We start from the raw sequence: 22,272 nt of genomic DNA on the forward strand, positions 1-22,272 counted from the left end.
GCAATTAGTTACCGCTGGAATCAAAGTTCCTTCAACCTCTGGTTTCACAACTGTGAATCGCTCCCCTACCTTTAGTTAACCCCTCTTCCCCATCCTTGGATGGCTTCCTGGTTCTTGGAACTGCTCACAAAGCAGCAGTTGCCGCAGAATCATGAGCAAAATACTCAACTACAGGGGACCTAAACTTTACGATAAATGCAATAAAAATTTGTAGACATCGCGTGATCAGAATGTCAAGTGGTCAAACCTCCAGGAATGCTTCCAAGTAGGGTTGGCTATCCTAGTTGAGGGGTCTAGGCCATAAATGCAAGGTTAAATGTAAGCTGTTTAGACCAGAAACAGAAATGTCTTGAGAGTTATGAAGCTATGGAATTTCTCCTTCCACTTCACCTCAGCTAGCTCACTAGGGTTTCCAACTCTTTTGGAATGACTGGGAGTTTCCTGGAATTGGGGATACCACTCCCCACCCCACCCCCACACCTTTCCCGAGCTCAGCCTCCACACAGCCCAGGAGATTCAACAAGTTAAATTTACTGCTGCTGTGTACACCCCCACCCCATTCAGTGATGTCACTGGCTGCTGTTAAAGAAGCCTCAGGCTTGTTGACATCATCCGCAGAGAGCTAAGACTGCATAGAGCACAGACGGCAGGAGAGTCAGGAACCAGGAGGATTCAGGAATCGCGGACGTCGGCATTCAGGGGGTGCTGCGAGATGGTGGGGGGGGGAACCTTGGTTTCCCCTCTTCCCCTGCTCACAGGTGGTCTCCTGGTCTTTGGAACTTGTTACACAACAGTTGTTGCTGTGAAACCATGAGCAAAAAAACTCAACTACTGGGGAGCCAAGATAAATGCAATAACTTTTGTAGAAGTCACCTGATCAGATGTCACATGATCAGGCACCACATGGTCAGATGACATGATTAGGCATCATATGGTCAGTTGTCATGTGGTCAGAATGACATGATACAACTGCCAAGAATGCCTCTAACCAAAGTTGGCAACCCTCGAGCTTGCTCCTTATCTTTCTAAAATCTACCCTAATTCACTTCATGCACAAACTATGAGCCAATTTTAACTGCTTCCGCCCAACTAGAAACAGACAACAGCGGTTTTATGACCATTTTACACTCCATCTGATTTTCCTTTCCAATGAAGCCTTCATTTAAGTTTCTGTTTGAAAGCTTCAGCCTCTACCATAAGCCTGGGATTGGATTTGATATTTTTGCCCAGAATATTGATTCTGTGAGCGGAATTGTGATTGCGCAGTCTAAGCATGTGCAATCTAAACATATTCTACCGGCATTATTGGGGCACAGGACGTTGGTCCCCGAAATTGGACCTCCTTGTGCCTGTTTTACATCCATAGAATTTCTACTCGTGTGTTTGTGAGTATGACGGTGTGCACCAGTATGCGTGAATGAGAGAGAAAAAATTAGGTCTGTCCTGTTGTAGTTCTTTCTTTGCATTCTATCATATATTAAAGATGATGGCTGACCTCAACAGTGTAAAGATGTTGCACCTGTAGGTGGCGCAGTTAGCGCAATGTTATCGCATCTAATGTTACGTGACCATCAGTCAATTGAACTCGTCTAAACATAGTGCGTAAAATTCACCACAGGGTGGCACTGTGCCAGTGCATTTCCCAGTGAACAGCTTTCATCTTGCTAAAGATAAGTAAAGTCAAATTCAATTGTACTCACTTCAGACCAATGTTCCCTGTAAGTTGCGTGGCTGCAGAGCGTTCCAGGGAACCCATGTAGCCATCTTTTCAATGTAAAATCCGTGCATGTGTGGTATTTTGAATGGCCAGTGCAGCCCCTTAAAGGGGCTGCGCAAGGCCAAAACCAATTACAGGGAACATTGCTTCAGGCCCACAGAATTCGTGTTTTCGTGTCCCCCCACTCCTGTTTTCGCACTCCTGGGGTCCTCTCCACTTGCTGGCCTCTCCTGTTTAGCGGCAGTATTGCCACAGCTGCTGTGTCTCTTGTAAAATGCTGCTGCAGACACAAACTCTCAGCCTGTTGCTGCTGGCTCGAAAGCTTGCTGGCCTGCTCTGTCACCTGCTTTACTTCACCCCCCCCCCCCACGCCCATCTGGCTGGTTTTCTAATATTATAGCTCTGTTGCTTGTTACCGCTGCCGCCTCTCCAATAATCCTGTGGTAACCAGAAATAAGAGCTGGTTGTTTTGAGTTCCATGATTCCCTCCCAGCCAATCAGCCTGTCAATGTCCCCAATCTTCAATTAATTTTCTCAAGAACCATATGGTTACTAAAGTAGAAGGGAAACATTCAGGCCATTGAGGTATTGCAGAGTATAGCCATGAAGCTCACCCCAAACGTCATAGGATTGGATTTTGAGCCAAGACTGGTGAAAATTAGGCTCTTTAGGTTTAAAAGAAAACGATTAAGACAGGACCTTATAAAAGTTATAGATTAAATTGCATGAATAAAGTAAGCCAAAGCTCTCTTACAACAATTAGAACAAGGGAGAATAGACTAAAGTCAATCTGGGGCAGTTCTCACAAAGCAGCAACAATCAACATTTGGAATTGTATTCCAGGTAGCGTAATTCAGGATCCAGTTAGAATATGTGATAGGGTGAGCTGCAAACTTATTTCCACTGGATGGATGAACTAAACTAGGCCAAATGGCCTCCCTTGTCTGTATTAATCTTGTGATATTTAACAGACTCTGTTATTTAACAGTTGTCAGATTCTCACACTATCTATTAAAATACTCAGCTGCACAGTTATGCACAGATGGGAAGCTGTGTTAAACACTGTGCCTGTCACTTGTGCAAGGACCAGCTGTAGGTTAGCTCCTTTCTCCTAGAGAACTATTCATTACTCTATGCCCATACACAATAAATATGTAAAATACTTGGGAGCACATGACAAGGGATTGTTCAAACAAAGCTAGAGTGCATCATGCTGTTATCTGAACATCTCAAGGTAATTACTAGCTTGTAATGTACTTCCCCCGTTTTGTCATTCTTTGTAATTAACTTAAAATCTGTAGGTTTGCTGTACTACAGCATCAAGTTAAATCCAATCCCTTTTGCTTTCTATTACATAACAACATAAGAATTAGGAGTAGGCCATTCGGCCCCTCAAGCCTGCTCTGCCATGCAAAAAGATCATGGTTGATCTTCTACCTCAACTCCATTTTCCTGCACTATTCCAATATCTCTTGATTCCCTTAATATCCAAAAATCTATTGATCTCTGTCTTGAATATACTCAATGACTGAGTCTCCACAGCCGTCTGGGGTAGAGAATTCCAAAGATTCACCACCCTCTGAGTGAAGAAATTTCTCCACATCTCAGTTGTACATAGCCGACCCCTTATTGTGCCGTAAAATGCAGGGTTATGGACCGAGAGCTGGAAAGTGGGATTAGGCTGGACAGCCTCTTGTTGGTTGGCATGGACACAATGGGCCGAAATGGCCTCCTTCCGTGCTGTAAACTTCTATAATTCTATTCTGAGACTGTGACCCCTGGTTCTCGACTCCCCAGTCAGAGGAAACATCCTCCCTGCATCTACCCTGTCAAGCCCTGTAAGAATTTTGTATGTTTCAGTGAGATCAACTCTGATTCTTCTAAACTCTAGAGAATATAGGCCTAGTCTACTCAATCTCTCCTTATCAGATAATCTCCCCCATCCCAAGAATCAGTCTGGTGAACCTTTGTTGCATTCCCTCTATGGCAAGTATATCCTTCCTTAGGTAAGGAGACATTCCATGTGCATTCTATCAGAAGTTTTGAATAAACTAAGTTTTAGCAATCCAATTCTGTACAATTAGGATTATGTTGGGCTCTACCAATCTTTACAATTAAAGATAATGTATCCACATTTAATGTAAAAACTACTTACCATCTCGTTCTCGCTCACTCTCTGGTCTAGCCCTTGGACCGGTATCAGACCAATCCCCTCGAAGCCTCAGACGTTTAACTGGTGGCTGTCGGATCTGGAAATAAATATCATGAATCTGGGTGAAAAGGAAGCACTACTAAAGTTTTTAAAAAATTATATAAACAATTGACCTGGAACATATTCCTAATATCAATAGTGCGGAATGACCATTAAGCTACTCTGACATTCAAGAATGGCACAAGTAATTCGTTCAAAAAATTTTAAATGTTGGAAGTGAAATCTTCTGCTCTATTTTATGCGCTTATTTTTGTATATTCTAGAATTCATTACAACTTTGTGTTATGTGTCGAAGTAACTTAACCTAGATAAATGACTGAAATAAAAAGCAGTTTATTTTGGTTTGTTTTCCTCTCCTCACAAAATTTAAATCTAACTTAATAATTTTACAAAGGCTATTCCAGACCTCACCTTACACATCAAAACTTATCAAATGTACAAGATGTTTAACTTATATTCAAAGTGAGGAAATATTAAATTATACTAGTTAGTTGGCATTGCATGTGCGAAGTAAAGACTAAGGGAGAGAGAGAATGAAGGAAGGAAGGGGAAGAGAGGGAGGAAGGGAAAGAAAAGATGATCATTAATTACTTATGCTATTCTTGAATGTCAGAGTAGCTTAATGGTCATTCCACACTACAGCCTGTATTGATATTAGGAATATGTTCCATGTCAATTGTAAATACTACTTTTTATGGAATTCTTTGTGTGCAGCATTTATTGATCAGGCAATGTGAATTGACAGAAATACTCATGTTGGCATTTGGGTTGAGTGCAGTATTAAAATATGTGGAAGGACTGGGATTGATATTGGGAAGGATTGCTGGTGTAGGGGAGTACGAATAATTTACCAAAACACTCCTTAATGATTTGCAGTTGATGAGCTCTTGCAGCTGGCAGGATTGGTGGACCTTGCTCATCCTCATCATTCTCTGTGTCTTTGGGTTCTCCATGCTACTCTGCCTCCACGTCTTCCTCCAAAGGTTTGCAGGGCAATGTTGTGGAGCATGTAGCACAATATTGATTCTGGAGACTCAATGAATGCCACACTGCATGTTATTCACGTGTGTGAGAGAGTGAGAGAGAGACACACACACAGACAGGCAGATAATGGTCCTGATACTAACTTGGAGGGAGTGGGGGTACGGTTTTGTGGTCGGGAAACCCGGAAGAACTACTTTCTTTCAGGCCCTGCCAAATTTAATAGCAGGATCTGTTTACCATTTTTTGTCTCAGTTTCCCAGCCACAGCCAAACAGATCAAGAGGCTGACTGGCTGTTGGGCGGGGAGGCCTGCGGCACCAGGCCACAACCGGAGGAGGGAGGGAGGGATCGTGGGTCGAGGGCCGAGGACCAATCGGAGGGGTAAAGACATCAAGGGCCTGGAGACACGGGGGTAGTGGAGGAAAACCATCTGGTTACACATGGGGGTGGAACCAACCGGACACACACACACACGGGGGTGGGGCATCGACCAACTGGAGACACATAAGGGTGGGGGTGGGGGGGGAGGGGGAGGGGGGCGACCGGAGGGGAGATCAGAGACTTGAAAGGTGGGCGGGGAAGATTGGAAGAGTCAGGTCGTAGGGGTATACGATTGCAGGGTGGGAAGCATGTAAGTTGGATAAAGCAGATAAGTGGAAAGGCATTTACACCCGATGTAACCAGCAGTCCTTGTCCCCACTTTAGCTACCAGGTTTCCAGAGGCCCGGGTAACCCAGCTGACCAGGGTGAAATTTAAAATGGAGATTAAATCTGAGGCAAGCAGCCTTATTATAATATTTAAATGACCAACCTACCTTTTGGAAGCAGATTGGTTGACCACTCCCCATTCCGCCTGGGTTAAAACAGGAAGTGGGCAGGTTGGAGGCGGTTTTGAGATTTTTAATATTTTTACATCCCAGCCGATCCAAACCACCCATTTTTGGGGTTAGAATTTCCCACCAATGTGTGCACAAAAGTGTGCACAAGAGAATGTGTGCATGCTCAACTCATGACAGAGAATGTGTATGAGACACACAAAATCTGTGTGCAAGACTAGAAAATGTGTGTGTCACACAGCTTAATTTAAAAATGTAGTATAAAATTGGGCAATGAAAAAGAACTACTTAAAGTTAGGTATTTATGCCCACTAGTACTGCACGAACTTATGCAGTATCGACATTTTTTAAGTAATGAGATTAACTTGTGATCATTAACAGGTAGAGAGTCTCACTTATATTGCGTATTTACATTTCTGTTAATTGGAAGGCAGAGTTCCATTCATGCACACAAACACGCAGATGAAGCTTTAATTACTCGCTTCCAACCGTCAGTGAATGTTCTAATGATTGATGAGAGATTATGCGACAGTCAGCTCTTTTTAATTAGGAATTGAATAGTGGCACAGTGGGCTGTCAGCTTTATAAAAAAATGGACCTCAAAGTTTAAAATGTATAGAGAAAACAGACTGCTGTAAATGTGCACACTGGTGGTGGTGCGAGACTGCCCATTTCTTAATACCATCTGTTAGTTTCCACAAAACATTATGGTTCAAAAGTTCACGCAAAATATTCACTACAACGGAAATTTAAGAGACTGTTGTAAAAACAGTATAATGGTGCAGAGCTTTTAAGAGATGCATTTGTTCTATTACTTCCAATAGCTGTTCTATAAACAGAGTCTGAACCAATAATCACATGCTGTTGGCGTTGTTCTTGGAAAATAATTCACCTTGGTAAACATGCACTAGACATTTTGCAAGCACAGCTGACGAATTGAGTGCATGACCTTGCAAAAACTCAAGAGAATTCCATTAGAGGGCTGTAGTGCAACCAGTTTTAGTCTGTTGAAGAGTACAGCTCCAACACGGTCACTATATAACATTTTAAGAGCAACACCATTCTGTCAAAAGTACCGCACTGTACAACAAATGGTAGATGGTGCAGATATGTAACCAAATGTCAGCAAGAACAAACACTGTTCTGTAGAGCTGAATGTGATACTGAGTCACCAGCTCTGAAGCCTGGTTTATAGCCTGACCCAATAAATAGCTAAGTTTGGGGGTGGATTTGAGTTGAGTTCAGATATTTGTACACAGACAGATATGCAAATTCGTTAAAAACTCTAGAACTGCAATGGGAAGGAAACCCAAAGATCAGCTTCAATTGTATGGTTGACTAATTCAACAATGCCAGGGGACCAGATTTTGGCTTTAATTTCAATGGCCTGTGATCAGCTACGTCCAATTACAACTACTTTCAAATTTAAATTTTCATATTCTAAAAATCCTGCTGGTGCACAGAAAATCGAGTTAAATTAAACAGCTTCCATGAGGGTCGCTCTTCTTGTCCTGCTAAAACATGCTGGGGTAGAGTTTTCACTTAGGGCACAATTGGTGAAATGGGTGCAAATTGTGCCAAAAATTGCGTCCTTTTTGAGAAGTGCTTTTTCCCTCGTGTTTCCGCTCAAATACATTTTGCATATCGCCGAACACAAAATCTGTCATAAACCAGCGATTTAAAATGCAATTGAAAAAAGGATGTTGCTTTAAAAAATATTCCAAGATATATTTATTAGGTGCAGTTAATTAATACAGCAGAAAATGGGTTTATCACAAAAAATAAGCATTTTTAATCACAGTGTCAATGCACCACCTGTGAGCAATCAGATTTTAAATAAATATACAGAACCATTTCCTAGTTATATTGGGGTACAGTAGTCAGTTTTTTAGTAAACGAATAAAAATAATATTTAAAAGCTTTTTAAAAATGTTCCTATTAGTGTCCTTGTGCCCAAAAGAAACAGCTTCACTTTTAGAGCCTCCTCAAAGGCCCGAAAACGAGTGCAATTAGCGGAAATTCCCAATAGTGATTAATCAATATTGACAAGAAACTTAACTGGACCAGCCACAAACACTGTGAAACATAGAGACATAGAAAATAGATGCAGGAGTAGGCCATTCGGCCCTTCGAGCCTACACCACCATTCAATAAGATCATGGCTGATCATTCCCTCAGTACCCCTTGATCCCTTTATCCGTAAGGGCCATATCTAATTCCCTCTTGAATATATCCAATGAACTGGCATCAACAACTCTCTGCGGCAGGGAATTCCACAGGTTAACAACTCTCTGAGTGAAGAAGTTTCTCCTCATCTCAGTCCTAAATGGCCTGATCCTAAGACTGTGTCCCCTGGTTCTGGACTTCCCCAATATCGGGAACATTCTTCCCGCATCTAACTTGTCCAGTCCCGTCAGAATCTTATATGTTTCTTATGAGATCCCCTCTCATCCTTCTAAACTCCAGTGAATACAGGCCCAGTCGATCCAATCTCTCCTCATATGTCAGTCCAGCCATCCCGGGAATCAGTCTGGTGAACCTTCGCTGCACTCCCTCAATAGCAAGAACGTTCTTCCTCAGATTAGGAAACCAAAACTGAACACAATATTCCAGGTGAGGCCTCACCAAGGCCCTGTACAACTGCAGTAAGATCTCCCTGCTCCTATACTCAAATCCCCTAGCTATGAAGGCCAACATACCATTTGCCGCCTTCACCGCCTGCTGTACCTGCATGCTTTCAATGACTGATGAACCATGACACCCAGGTCTCGTTGCACCTCCCCTTTTCCTAATCTGCCGCCATTCAGATAATATTCTGCCTTCGTGTTTTTGCCACCAAAATGGATAATCTCACATTTATCCACATTATACTGCATCTGCCATGCATTTGCCCACTCACCTAACCTGTCCAAGTCACCCTGCAGCCTTTTAGCATCTTCCTCACAGTTCACACCGCCACCCAGTTTAGTGTCATCTGCAAACTTGGAGATATTACACTCAATTCCTTCATCTAAATCATTAATGTACATTATAAAGAGCTGGGGTCCCAGCACTGAGCCCTGCGGCACTCCACTAGTCACTGTCTGCCATTCTGAAAAGGACCCGTTTATCCTGACTCTCTGCTTCCTGTCTGCCAACCAGTTCTCTATCCACGTCAGTACATTACCCCCAATACCATGTGCTTTGATTTTGCACACCAATTTCTTGTGTGGGACTTTGTCAAAAGCCTTTTGAAAGTCCAAATACATCACATCCACTGGTTCTCCCTTGTCCACTCTACTAGTTACATCCTCAAAAAATTCCAGAAGATTTGTCAAGCATGATTTCCCTTTCATAAATCCATGCTGACTTGGACCGATCCTGTCACTGCTTTCCAAATACGCTGCTATTTCATCCGTAATAATTGATTCCAACATTTTCCCCACTACTAATGTCAGGCTAACTGGTCTATAATTGCCTGTTTTCTCTCTTCCTCTCTTTTTAAAAAGTGGTGTTATATTAGCTACCCTCCAATCCACAGGAACTGATCCAGAGTCGATAGACTGTTGGAAAATGACCACCAATGCATCCACTATTTCTAGGGCCGCTTCTTTAAGTACTCTGGGATACAGACAATCAGGCCCCGGGGATTTATCGGCCTTCAATCCCATCAATTTCCCGCCTAATAAGGATATCCTTCAGTTCCTCCTTTTCACTAGACCCTCGGTCCCCTAGTACTTCCGGAAGGATATTTGTGTCTTCCTTCGTGAAGACAGAAACAAAGAATTTGTTCAATTGGTCTGCCATTTCTTTGTTCCCCATTATAAATTCACCTGAATCCGACTGCAAGGGACCTACGTTTGTCTTCACTAATCTTTTTCTCTTCACATATCTATAGAAGCTTTTGCAGTCAGTTTTTATGTTCCCGGCAAGCTTCGTCTCATACTCTATTTTCCCCCTCTTAATTAAACCCTTTGTCCTCCTCTGCTGAATTCTAAATTTCTCCCAGTCCTCAGATTTGCTGCTTTTTCTGGCCAATTTATATACCACTTCCTTGGATTTAACACTATCCTTAATTTCCTTTGTTAGCCACGGTTGAGCTACCTTCCCCGTTTTATTTTTACACCAGACAGGGATGTACAATTGTTAAAGTTCATCCATGTGATCTTTAAATGTTTGCCATTGCCTATCCACCGTCAACCCTTTAAGTATCATTTGCCAGTCAATTCTAGCCAATTCACACCTCATACCATCGAAGTTACCTTTTCTTAAGTTCAGGACCCTAGTTTCTGAATTAAGTGTGTCACGCTCCATCTTAATAAAGAATTCTACCATATTATGGTCACTCTTCCCCAAGGGGCCTCGCACAAGATTGCTAATTAGTCCTTTCTCATTACACATCACCCAGTCTAGGTTGGCCAGCCTTCTAGTTGGTTCCTTGATATATTGGTCTAGAAAACCATCCCTAATACACTCCAGGAAATCCTCCTCCACCGCATTGCTACCAGTTTGGTTAGCCCAATCAATATGATAACTGCTGTACCCTTATTGCACGCATCCCTTATTTCTTGTTTGATGCTGTCCCCAACCTCACTACTACCGTTTGGTGGTCTGTACACAACTCCCACTAGCGTTTTCTGCCCCTTGTTATTCCGTAGCTCCACCCATACCGACTCCACATCATCCAAGCTAATGTCCTTCCTTACTATTGCATTAATTTCCTTTTCAACCAGCAATGCCACCCCGCCTCCTTTTCCTTTCTGTCTATCCTTCCTATATGTTGAATACCCCTGGATGTCGCGTTCCCAGCCTTGGTCACCCTGGAGCCATGTCTCCGTGATGCCAATTACATTATAACCGTTAACTGCTATCTGCGCAGTTAATTCGTCCACCTGATTCCGAATACTCCTCGCATTGAGGCACAGAGCCTTCAGGCTTGTCTTTCTAACACACTTTGCCCCTTTAGAATTTTGCTGTAATGTGGCCCTTTTTGTTTTAGGTTTCTCTGCCCTCCACTTTTACTTTTTCTTTCTATCTTTTGCTTCTGCCCTCATTCGATTTCCCTCTGTCTCCTTGCATAGGTTCCCATTCCCCTGCCATATTAGTTTAACTCCTCCCTAACAGCACTAGCAAACACTCCCCCTAGGACATTGGTTCCGGTCCTGCCCAGGTACAGGCCGTCCGGTTTGTACTGGTCCCACCTCCCCCAGAACCGGTTCTAATGTCCCAGGAATTTGAATCCTTCCCTTCTGCACCACTCCTATTCATCTGAGCTATCCTGCGATTCCCACTCTGACTAGCATGTGGCACTGGTAGCAATCCTGAGATTCCTACTTTTGAGGTCGTACTTTTTAATTTAGCTCCTAGCTCCCTAAATTCGTCTCGTAGGACCATATCCCGGTTTTTACATGTATCGTTGATGCATATATGCACCACGACAACTGGCTGTTCATCCTCCCTTTTCAAAATGTCCTGCACCCGCTCAGAGATATCCTTGACCCTTGCACTAGGGAGGCAACATACCATCCTGGAGTCTCGGTTGCGGCCGCAGAAACGTCTATCTATTCCCCTTACAATAGAATCCCCTACCACTATAGCCCTCCCACTCTTTTTCCTGCCCTCCTGTGCAGCAGAGCCACCCACGGTGCCATGAACTTGGCTGCTGCTGCTCTCCCCTGATGAGACATCCCACTCAACAGTACCCAAAGTGGTGTATCTGTTTTGCAGGGGGATGACTACAGGTGACCCCTGCACTACCTTCCTTGCACTGCTCTTCCTGTTAGTCACCCATTCCCTATCTGGCTGTGTACCCATTACCTGCGGTAAGACCAACTTACTAAACGTGCTATTCACGTCATGCTCAGCATCGTGGATGCTCCAGAGTAAATCCACCCGCAGCTCCAGTGCCGCAATGCGGTCCGTCAGGAGCTGCAGGCGGATGCACTTCCCGCACATGCCACCTGCAAGTTTTCCTCCAAGTCACACACAAGCCAAACTTGGAAATATATCGTCTTTCCTTCATCAATGCTGGGTCAAAATCTTCTAATTCCTCACTTAACAGCATTGAGTGTTAACCTTCACCTGCATCGGTTCAAGAAGGAGACTCACCACCACCTTCTCAAGGGCAATTATGGATGGGCAATAAATGCTGGCCTTGCCAGCGACACCTACATCCTGTAAATTAATTTTTTAAAAACATCCTGGGACCGTGGTCAGATTTGTGGGCGGGGTCTTCTTCTAGTGCAATGTTTTTTAAACTAGCGCAAAAGATCACGGAAATTTGAGTTGCACTTAAAATTCTGAAATCTTTTGCAGTGGTTACACTGCTTTCGGGTGAATTGTGCCAAAAAAGCACAGTGCAACCAAGTGGAAACTCCAGGCCTATATGATGCTTAAAGTACACCAATATCAGTTTATGGTTGTGTATATTGCCACTCTTCTTCAGTAACAAATGTTAGTTTTCAACAATAGCACCAAATGATCAAAATGCAATCAAGTAACTCAACAGATACTGTTTCGGGCAAAACATTGAAAAGCTTTAAAGTCATCCAAATATTTTCCAACATTTAATGATACATGCCAGAAATTTTTTTGCCTGAAACTGTAAAAACAGCATTATGATTGGCTTATCAAAACTAACATATTCCAGCTTTCTCAACATTACAAGTAACATTTTGGAGGAAATGTCCCAATCTAATTGTGAGCCACAATATTTTTGGTCAAATCTCTCAGATCCCACCAGAAAGACTTAAAGGAGGTATATTTAAAGGTGAAGTTAGCTTCTCAGGTAATAATAATTTTCATTGATATATAGCACCCTTAATGCAGAAAAAATCCCCAAATATCACAGTTTAAAACAGGTAGTGAGTAGTGGTGAGAAAAGAATTGAGAGAGGTGAATGGTTTGCTAGCTTGCAGTCAAATGAGATCTGGGGGACTATGTAGCAATCCAGAAATGGTCCTTAAACCTCCTTTGATATATTCAGATCAGAGCCCACATGGTCGTATCTCAGAAAGTGGATTTCTAGTGGGGGAGTTTTCCGAGCGAAGAATCTTCTTCACCAGAACCACTGGAGCCAGTCATTGTACTAGTCTGGCATATGTCCATCACACAATTATGCCCAAAGAAGCTAGCATTTCAGTTTTTAAATTGATACAGCCGAGAACTGACTGCTGATGGAGTCTGAAATGGCAGCTTCACAGATAGGAGGGAGAACTATTGGCTCTTGTAGGTGGGTAGTAATGGACTATAATTCCACTCTAGGAGCCTCATAGGGAAGTGTACTAAGCAGTCATCATATTGGTTCCACAGGCAAATATTAACATTGCTATATATTGATCAATAAAGCCTCCTCTTCCTCCTACCTCGGTCATGCCTTAAATTGATAAAAATGAATGAAAGCTATATCTCATTAAAAATTTGATTTGTATCTAAATATGTAACAAATTTTGCTTGAATTATAAGATGGTTACAGTGGGTTAATTAAACTGTTAAGGGTGCAGTTTGCGGGATGACTAGAGTAGAAATCAGGAACAGCAGTATGTATAGCGATTTTTTTTTCATCCTGAATGCTTCATTTACATTCCAAGGAAAATGTGAATTTGACATGCAAGCATTGCAACATCAAACACAATCTTAGTAAACATCACAGAACTAATTGATACTGCTGTTTCTACCATATTTTATCATGTCACTTTCTTCTTCACAAATTCTTAACATCTCAGACCTTAGTTAAAATGTTGGCTGCAAAATGTACTTGGAATCAACTTTTAGTGAATTGATAGGCATACTGACTTTTATGGTGCAGCATTAGTCCCTTTGTCCCAAATATTAGGAAATCACCTACCTCTGGTTCTCTTCCCTCATCTGTTGAAGGGAGTTTAAGTTCACGACCCTGATCATCATTGGGGTCAAAAAGATAAATGTAGTCTGAGGAATAACTAACAAGAATTTCCTGCCCATCATTACTGTAACAGAGAGAGGTAACTCGACAAGATTTATTGGTAAGATGTGGTGGTACAAATCTTGCACACATTCCAGTAGTTGCTCGAGCATTGTAACTACCTGCAAAGAAATAAAGATAGATGTAGAATAGAATTTTACAGCACAGAAGACAGTCACTTGGTCCATCATACTGCTTCCAGTTCACGAAAAGAGTTGTCCACTTTGTCCTATTTCTTTTCCTTTATTCCTTTACATTTTTTTGTTTTCAAATATTTATCCACTTTCCTTTTAGAAGCTGTTATGGCGGGTGTTTCTACTTCACCCACCATTCCTGGTAAAGCATTCCCTGTTCTAACAACTTCCACTTGCTTCTACTCTTACTATCCAATCATAGTCAAAGTATCTCCAGCAATGGTTTATTTTTCTTTTCCCTGCATTGTTACTTTCAGAGTTACCCCAATGATCTATCCTTGGCCACTACTTTTCCGCATTTACATTCTGCCCCTTGAGTATCATCCGCAGACATGGGGTCAGATTCTACATGTACAATGGCGTCACCCAGCTCTAATTTTCCGCCACCTCTCAACTGCTCCACTTCCTCGGTGCTACCTAACTGCTCGTCAGACGTCCAGTCTTGGCCGAGCTAGAATTTCCTCCAGTTAAACATTGGTAGAACCAAAGGCAAAGTCTTTGATGCCCCCAACACAAACTCCGCACCCTTGCTGCCAATTCCTTCCCTCTTCCCACACACTGCCTCAGATTGAACCCCGAGCCGGGTTTCCGACCATATATCCTTTCCATCACCTATTGCCACCTCATGAACATTGCATGCCTGCATCCTTCCTCAACTCAATTGCTGCTAAAATCCTGATCCATGCTTATGTCGCCTCCAAGCTCGACTATTTCAACGTTCTCCTGGCTGGCCTCACACCCTCCACCCTCCGTAAACTTCAGCTCATCTAAAACTCTGCTGCCTGTATCTTATCCCATACCAAGTCTTGTGACCCATCACCCCTGTCCTTGTTGACCTACATTGGCTCCCAAAACTCAAATTAAAAATTCTCACCCTTGCGTTTAAATTACTTCATGTCCTCACCCCGACAATCTTTATTTTTTAATTTATTCATTCGTGGGATGTGGGCATAGCTGTTGAGGCCAGCATTTATTGTCTGCCCCCAATTGCCTTGGAGCTGGTAACCTCTGTAACCTCCTCCAGTCCTATAACTACCCTGCACTCTCCGTTCGTCTAATTCTGGTCTCTTGAGAATCCCCTCCTCCCCCCACTATTGGCAGCTATACCTTCAGCCACATTTAGGCACCACACTCTGCTATTCTATCCTTCAACCCCTATGCCTCCCCACCTCACTTTCCCTCTTTAAAACCCACTTCTGAGCAAGTTTTTGGTCAACCCTCCTAATATCTCCCTCTTTGCCACAGCATTTATTTTTTTCTTTGCATTTCTGTGAAGTACCTTGAGACATTTTTTCTATGTTAATGGTGCTATATTTATAGGTTCAAAACTGTTATGTATGGAAAAAGAGTCAGACTGAACACTGAGCTCAAAGCAAAGTGTGACCGTAGTCTTTTATTGCAGGTCTTCAGAGTGCCTCTCCTGAAGCCTCCTTAAATACCTGTGCTCCAAAGGGATTATGGGATCCCTTGGGACTCCAGGGGGATGAGCCTTCTGGTGGCTGTACAGAGTAAATACAAGTCCACATATATAACAACACTCCCTCCCCCCCTCCCTCCGCCCCTCTCAAAGTCAATAGTGTAACTATTTACAATGTGAGTCGATCTGGGGCCCTTCTTGCCCTGGTTGATTGTCTCGGTGTTAAAGCTGGTGTTGTTGAATCATTTGTTGAGCCTTCGCTGGGCTGCTGTGCAGCTGGCCTTGCTGGGCTGCCTGGTGTGTTGGGCCCTGCAGGGCTGCTGTGGATGATGGGTTCTGTTTTGTGATCAACCGTGGTACCGGTTGCCACTGGTGTGTATGTTGGGGGATCAAAAAAGATAGGGTCCAAGGTTGGTTGCTCAGGATAGTTCGTGAATCTGAGTTTGATTTTGTCCAAGTGTTTTCAGTGAATGAGTCCATTTGATAGTTTGACCCGAAACATCCTGTTCCCCTTTTTGGCCACGACAGTGCCGGGAAGCCACTTGGGACCTTGTCCATAATTTAATACAAATACATGATCATTTGCGCTATCATGGTATGCACTTTGTTGAAGCCGCCTGCTCTCTACTTGAGCAGTTCAGCGGGTGGGATCCCAGTGAGCGAGGGGGGTCTCATGCAGTAGCTAAGCAGGACTCGGGATAGGCGAGTCTGCAGTGAGCCTTCCATTACCCTCTTCAAGCCTTGCTTGATGGTTTGCACTGCTCTCTCTGCCTGACCATTGGACGCTGGTTTAAACGGGGCAGATGTGACATGTTTGATCCCGTGATGGGTCACGAATTCTTTGAACTCAGCACTGGTAAAACATGGCCCATTGTCGCTCACCAGGACATCAGGTAAGCCATGAGTGGTAAACATGGCCCGCAGGCTTTCAGTAGTGGCAGCAGACGTGCTAGCCGATATTATCTCACATTCAATCCACTTAAAGTACGCGTCTACAACCACAAGGAACATTTTACCCAAGAATGGGCCTGCATAGTCAATGTGTACCCTCGACCACGGTTTGGAGGACCAAAACCATAAACTTAGCCGCACCTCCCTGGGTACATTGCTTAACTGAGAGAACTGAGGGATCTGGCTATCGCTTTCATCATTACACTGCCTGGGTGGGTTCTGTGGAGGTCATTGATGAAGGTGTCTCTGCCCTTCTTGGGGACCACTACTCGATTGCCCCGCAGAAGGCAGTCTGCCTGTATAGACATTTCATTTTTGCGCCGTTGCAACGGCTTTATCTCTTCCTGCATTTCCACTGGGACACTGGACCAGCTCCCGTGAAGCACACAGCTTTTGACTAGAGATAATAAAGGGTCCTGGCTTGTCCAGGTTTTGATCTGCCGGGCAGTGACGGGTGATTGCTCACTCGCAAATGCTTCCATAACCATGACTAGATCTGCGGGCTGCGCCATTTCCACCCCCGTGGTGGGCAATGGCAGCCTACTGAGAACATCGGCGCAGTTTTCTATGCCTGGCCTGTGGTGGATGGCGTAGTTGTATGCGGACGTGAGCGCCCATCGCTGGATGCGGGCCGATGCGTTGGTATTTATCCCTTTACTCTCGGAGAACAGGGATATAAGTGGCTTATGGTCAGTTTCCAATTCAAATTTTACCCCAAACAGGTATTGATGCATTTTCTTTACCCCATAGATACACGCTAACGCATCTTTTTCAATCATGCTGTAGGCTCTTTCAGCCTTAGACAGACTCCTGGATGCATAAGCAACCGGTTGCAGTTTCCCGGAATCATTAGCTTGTTGCAATACACACCCGACACCATATGACGACGCATCACATGTTAGTACCAAACGCTTACATGGATCATACAACACAAGCAATTTGTTTGAGCTTAACAATTTTCTCGCTTTTACAAAGGCATTTTCTTGGCTTCTGCCCCAAAGCCATTCACCTCCTTTTCGTAGTAAGAAATGTAGTGGTTCTAACAGTGTGCTGAGACCCGGTAAGAAGTTACCAAAGTAGTTCAAGAGTCCCAGAAACGACCGCAGCTCCTTCACGTTCTGTGGCCTCGGTGCGTTCTCGATTGTCTCCGTCTCGCGTTGGTGGGCCTGATGCCATCCGCCGCAATCCTCCTTCCCAAGAACTCCACGTCAGGCGCCAGGAAAACGCACTTCGAGCGTTTTAACCTGAGCCCCACGGGATTGAGTTGACTCAGAACCTCCTCTAGGTTCTGCAGGTGCTCAACTGTGTTCCGACCTGTGACCAAGATGTCGTCCTGGAAGACCATGGTGTGCGGGACCGACTTCAGTAAACTTTCCATCTTTCTCTGGAATATCGCCGCCGCTGATCGGATTCCAAACGGGCATCAGTTATAAACAAAAAGACCTTTTTGCGTGTTGATGCAGCTGATTCCTCCAGTTCCTGCGTCATGTAGGCTGAAGTCAGATCCAGCTTCGTGAACGTCTTTCCTCCCGCCAGCGTTGCAGAGAGGTCATTGGCCTGTGGTAGTGGGTATTGGTCCTGTAGGGAGAAACGATTGATAGTTTGTAATTGCCACAGATTCTGACGGTGCCGTCTCCCTTGAAGACTGGGACAATAGGACTGGCCCACTCGCTGAACTCGATCGGTGAATTGATACCCTCTCTTTGCAGCCAGTCTAACTCGATCTCTACCCTTTCTCTCACCATGTACGGTACTGCTCTCACCTTGTGATGGATGGGTCGCACCCCCAGAATTAGGTGGATCTGCATTTTTGCTCCTTGGAATTTCCCGATGCCTGGTTCGAACAGCGAAGGAAATTTGTTTAAGAGCTGGGCACACGAAGTGTCGTCAGCGGGCGACAGCGCTCGGACGTCGTCCCAGTTCCAGCGTATCTTTCCCAGCCAGCTCCTGTCGAGCAGCGTGGGACCATCGCCCGGTACCACCCAGAGTGGTAGCTTGTGCACCGCTCCATCGTAGGAGACCTTAACGGTAGCACTGCCGATTACAGGAATCAGTTCTTTTGTGTAAATTCTTAGTTTTGTGGAAACTGGAGTTAAGACTGGCCTTGAGGCCTTGTTGCACCACAACCTTTTCGAAAGTCTTTTTGCCCATGATGGACTGGCTCGCACCCATGTCCAGCTCCATTGACACCGGGAGTCCATTTAGTTCAACATTATCGGGGGACAATTCGTGATGAATGTGTGCACCCATGCCCCCTCTATCTGAGGCTCTGTTTCGTCGTGATCCTCCCTGGATCTGTCCTCCTCTGCAACATGGTGGTTTGCAGGTTTAACAGGCTTTGCAGCTCGCCTGCACACTCGTTGGATGTGTCCCATTTTTCCACAGCCCTTGCAAATGTACTCTTTGAATCGGCATGAATGGAAACGGTGATCACCCCCGCAGCGCCAACAAGGTGTTAATGGCCTTGCATTCATCACCCTTGATGGTGGACTCAGTCATCTGAGGACGTGTAGTTGCAGGTATGTGTGACCTGCCCTGTATGCTACGATTCGAAAACAACATCACTTTGTTCACAGTACTTGTAGCAGCACTTGTGTGCTGAAAGATTTGCTTAGTATTGTCACTGGTGGCAATGAACGCCTGGGCTATCGCTATGGCCTTATTCAAGGTTGGGGTCTCTACAGTCAAAAGTTTGCGAAGTATGGTTTCGTGGCCAATGCCAAGTATGAAAAAGTCTCTGAGCATGTGCTCCAAATGTCCTTCAAATTCGCAATGTCCTGCAAGGCGTCTTAGCTCGGCAACATAACTCGCCACTTCCTGGCCTTCAGACCTTTTGTAGGTGTAGAACAGGTACCTCGCCATCAGAACGCTTTCCTTCGGGTTCAAATGCTCTCGGACCAGTGTGCACAAATCGTCGTACGATTTCTCCGTGGGTTTCGCCGGAGTGAGCAGATTCTTCATGAGGCCATATGTCGGTGCCCCACAGACGGTGAGGAGAATCGGCCTTCGTTTGGCAGCGCTCTCTTCCCCATTTAGCTCGTTAGCCGCGAAGTATTGGTCGAGTCGCTGCACAAAAATTTCTCCAGGATGCCCACTGTTCTCTGCATCTTTGGGTTCGCTATCTGTTTCTCGTCGCCAGTTGCTGTGTATGGAGAAAGAGTCAGACTGAACACTGTGAGCTCAAAGCAAAGTGTGACCTTAGTCTTTTATTGCAGGTCAGAGTGTCTCTCCAACTTGTGAAGCCTTCTTAAATACCTGTGCTCCCAAGGATTATGGGATCCCTTGGGACTCCAGGGGCTGAGTCCTCTGGTGGCTGTACAGAGTAAATACAAGTCCACATATATAACAGAAACCAAGAATGGCTCCTGGGCTGGCAGCTCCTTACTGAGCTGTTCTTCTCTTTTTTCGTAATCATTCCTGGGATCTGGGCGTCGCTGGCAAATCCAGCATTTATTGCTCATCCCTAATTGCCCTTGAGTAGATGGTGGTGAGCCACTTTCTTGAAATCCTGCAGTTCGTGTGGTAAAGGTACTCCCACAGTGCAGTTCGGAAGTGAGTTCCAGGATTTTCACCTAGCGATGATGAAGGAATGGCGATATACTTCCAATTCAAGACGGTGTATGACTTGGAGGGGAACGTGGAGGTGGTGGTGTTCCCATGTGCCTGCTGCCCTTGTCCTATGTGGTAGAGGTCGCGGGTTTGGGAAGTGCTGTCAAAGAATCCTTGGCAAGTTGCTGCAGTGCATCTTGTAGATGGTCCACATACGCATTTCATCCTTCGCCTCATCCGGCGCTTTAACTAAAAACTTTTTTCCTTTCTTTCAGGTGTCAAGGATCGTAAACTTCAACAACTCTTGGATACCAACGCCCCTCCGGAACCTTCTTCCCCTACACTTCCCTCTGATCCCATCCCTTCTTCCAATCTCACCCTTCACTATCCCCTCTGACCTTCCCCTCTCTGACCCCAAACGATCAGTCCTCAGCAAAGGCCTGAGCTTCATCTCCTTACGCCCCCACCTCAATGAATTTCGAGCTCGGCATAATGCCGAGCTCTTTTTCCGCCGCCTTCACTTCCGTGCCCACTTCTTCGGTCAGGAGTCTTCCCCCGCACAGCTGACCCTTTCTCCTGTTTTCAGAATTCTCGCTCTAACTGGAGCCCTCCACCTTATCCTCTCTAGACCTCTTCATTGCAAACAGCCGATGGGACATCAGCCGTCTCAATATCTCTGCTCCCCTCACTCACTCCAATCTACCTCCCTCTGAACTTGCAGCATTCCGCTTGCTCAGATCCATCACCAATCTTGTCATTAAACCTGCTGACAAGGGTGGCGCTGTTGTTTGGCGAACTGACCTTTACCTTGCAGAGGCTGATCGCCAGCTCTGACACCTCCTGCTACTTCTCCCCCTGGACCATGACCCCACTAATGAACAGTAAGCCATCATTTCCCAAAACGTCACTAACCTCATCTCCTCTGGAGATCTTCCCTCCATAGCCACCAACCTCATAGTTCCCCAACCTTGCACAGCCTGCTTCTACCTCCTTCCCAAGATCCACAAACAGGACAGCCCCGATAGACTCTTTGTTTCAGTCTGTTCTTGCCCCACAGAACTTATTTCTTCCTATCGCGACTCTATTTTTGCTCCCTTTGTTCACTCTCTTCCCACCTACATCCCAGACTCCTCCGGCGCCCTCCATCACTTTAACAGTTTCCAGTTTCCCAGCCCCAACCGTCTCCTTTTCACCATGGACGTCCAATCCCTCTACACTTCCATCTCCCACCAGGATGGCCTTAGGGTGCTTTGCTTCTTCCTCGAGCAGAGGCCCAACCAGTCCCCATCCCCCACCACCCTCCTCTGCCTGGCTGAACTTGTTCTCACATTGAACAACTTCTCCTTTAACTCCACTCACTTTCTCCAAATTAAAGGTGTCGCTATGGGAACCCGCATGGGTCCTAGTTTTGCCTGCCTTTTCATGGGATATATGGAACATTCTTTGTTCCAGTCCTATTCGGGTCTCCTCCCTCACCTCTTTTTCTGATACATTGATGATTGTATCGGTGCCGTTTCCTGCTCTCGCCCTGAACTAGAAAATTTCATTCACAGTGCATTCAATTTCCACCCTTCCCTCACCTTCACATGGTCCAGCTCCGACTCTTCCCTTCCCTTCCTTGACTTCTGTGTCTCCCTTTCTGAGGATAGGCTTTCGACCAGTATCCACTATAAACTCACTGACTCCCACAGCTACCTGGACTACACTTCCTCCCACCCCGCATCCTGTAAGGACTCCATCCCATTCTCCCAGTTTCTCTGTCGCATCTGTTCTGACAACACCACCTTTCACACTAGTGCCTCTGACATGTCTTCCTTTTTCCTCAACCAAGGATTCCCTTCCGCCGTGTTTAACATGGCCCTCGACCGTGTGTTCTATTTCCCGCATCTCTGCTCTCACTCCTTCCCCTCCCTCTCAGAACCATGACAGGGTTTTCCTTGTCCTCACCTTTCACCCCACCAGCTTCCACGTTCAACGGATCATCCTCCGCCATTTCTGCCACCTCCAGCATGATCCCACCACCAATCACATCTTCCCCTCCCCTCCCCTTTCAGCATTCCGAAGGGACCGTTCCCTCCACAACACCGCAGTCACCCCCACCACCCCTCCCCTTCCCACTGCACCTTCCTGTGCAAGCGCAGGAAATGCAACACCTGCCCTTTTACTTCCCACCTGCACACTATCCAGTGCCCCGAATATTCCTTCCAGGTGAAACAGCAATTTACTTGCACTTCTTTCAATTTAGTATACTGTATTCGCTGCTCACCATGTGGTCTCCTCGACATTGGGGAGACCAAGCGCAGATTGGGTGATCGCTTTGCGGAACATCTCCGTTCAGTCCGCAAGTGTGACCCTGAGCTTCCAGTCGCTTGTCACTTTAATTCTCCACTCCACTCCCACTCTGATATCTCCGTCCTTGAGGAACAGCACCTGCGCACCTCTCCCCCTCGAGCATATGTTTTTTTTTCCCCAGTCGCCGATGGCAACTGGTC

At 45.2% G+C, this 22,272-nt stretch overlaps 1 protein-coding gene across 6 annotated transcripts in view; it reads right to left on the reverse strand.

Moving 5' to 3' along the window:
* dcaf6 (ddb1 and cul4 associated factor 6) overlaps positions 1-22,272 on the reverse strand; it is a 214,382-nt gene that overhangs the window by 124,208 nt on the left and 67,902 nt on the right. For all 6 annotated transcript variants that reach the window (XM_070893462.1, XM_070893463.1, XM_070893460.1 and 3 more), the window contains exons 7-8: positions 13,574-13,791; positions 3,873-3,966 (exon numbers count right to left, since the gene is read on the reverse strand). In XM_070893462.1, the coding sequence (XP_070749563.1) occupies positions 3,873-3,966; positions 13,574-13,791 (312 nt within the window). The remainder of the gene's footprint in view (positions 1-3,872; positions 3,967-13,573; positions 13,792-22,272) is intronic.

Source organism: Pristiophorus japonicus, chromosome 11 (assembly GCF_044704955.1).
Source record: "Pristiophorus japonicus isolate sPriJap1 chromosome 11, sPriJap1.hap1, whole genome shotgun sequence".
Taxonomy (NCBI): Eukaryota; Metazoa; Chordata; class Chondrichthyes; family Pristiophoridae; genus Pristiophorus; species Pristiophorus japonicus.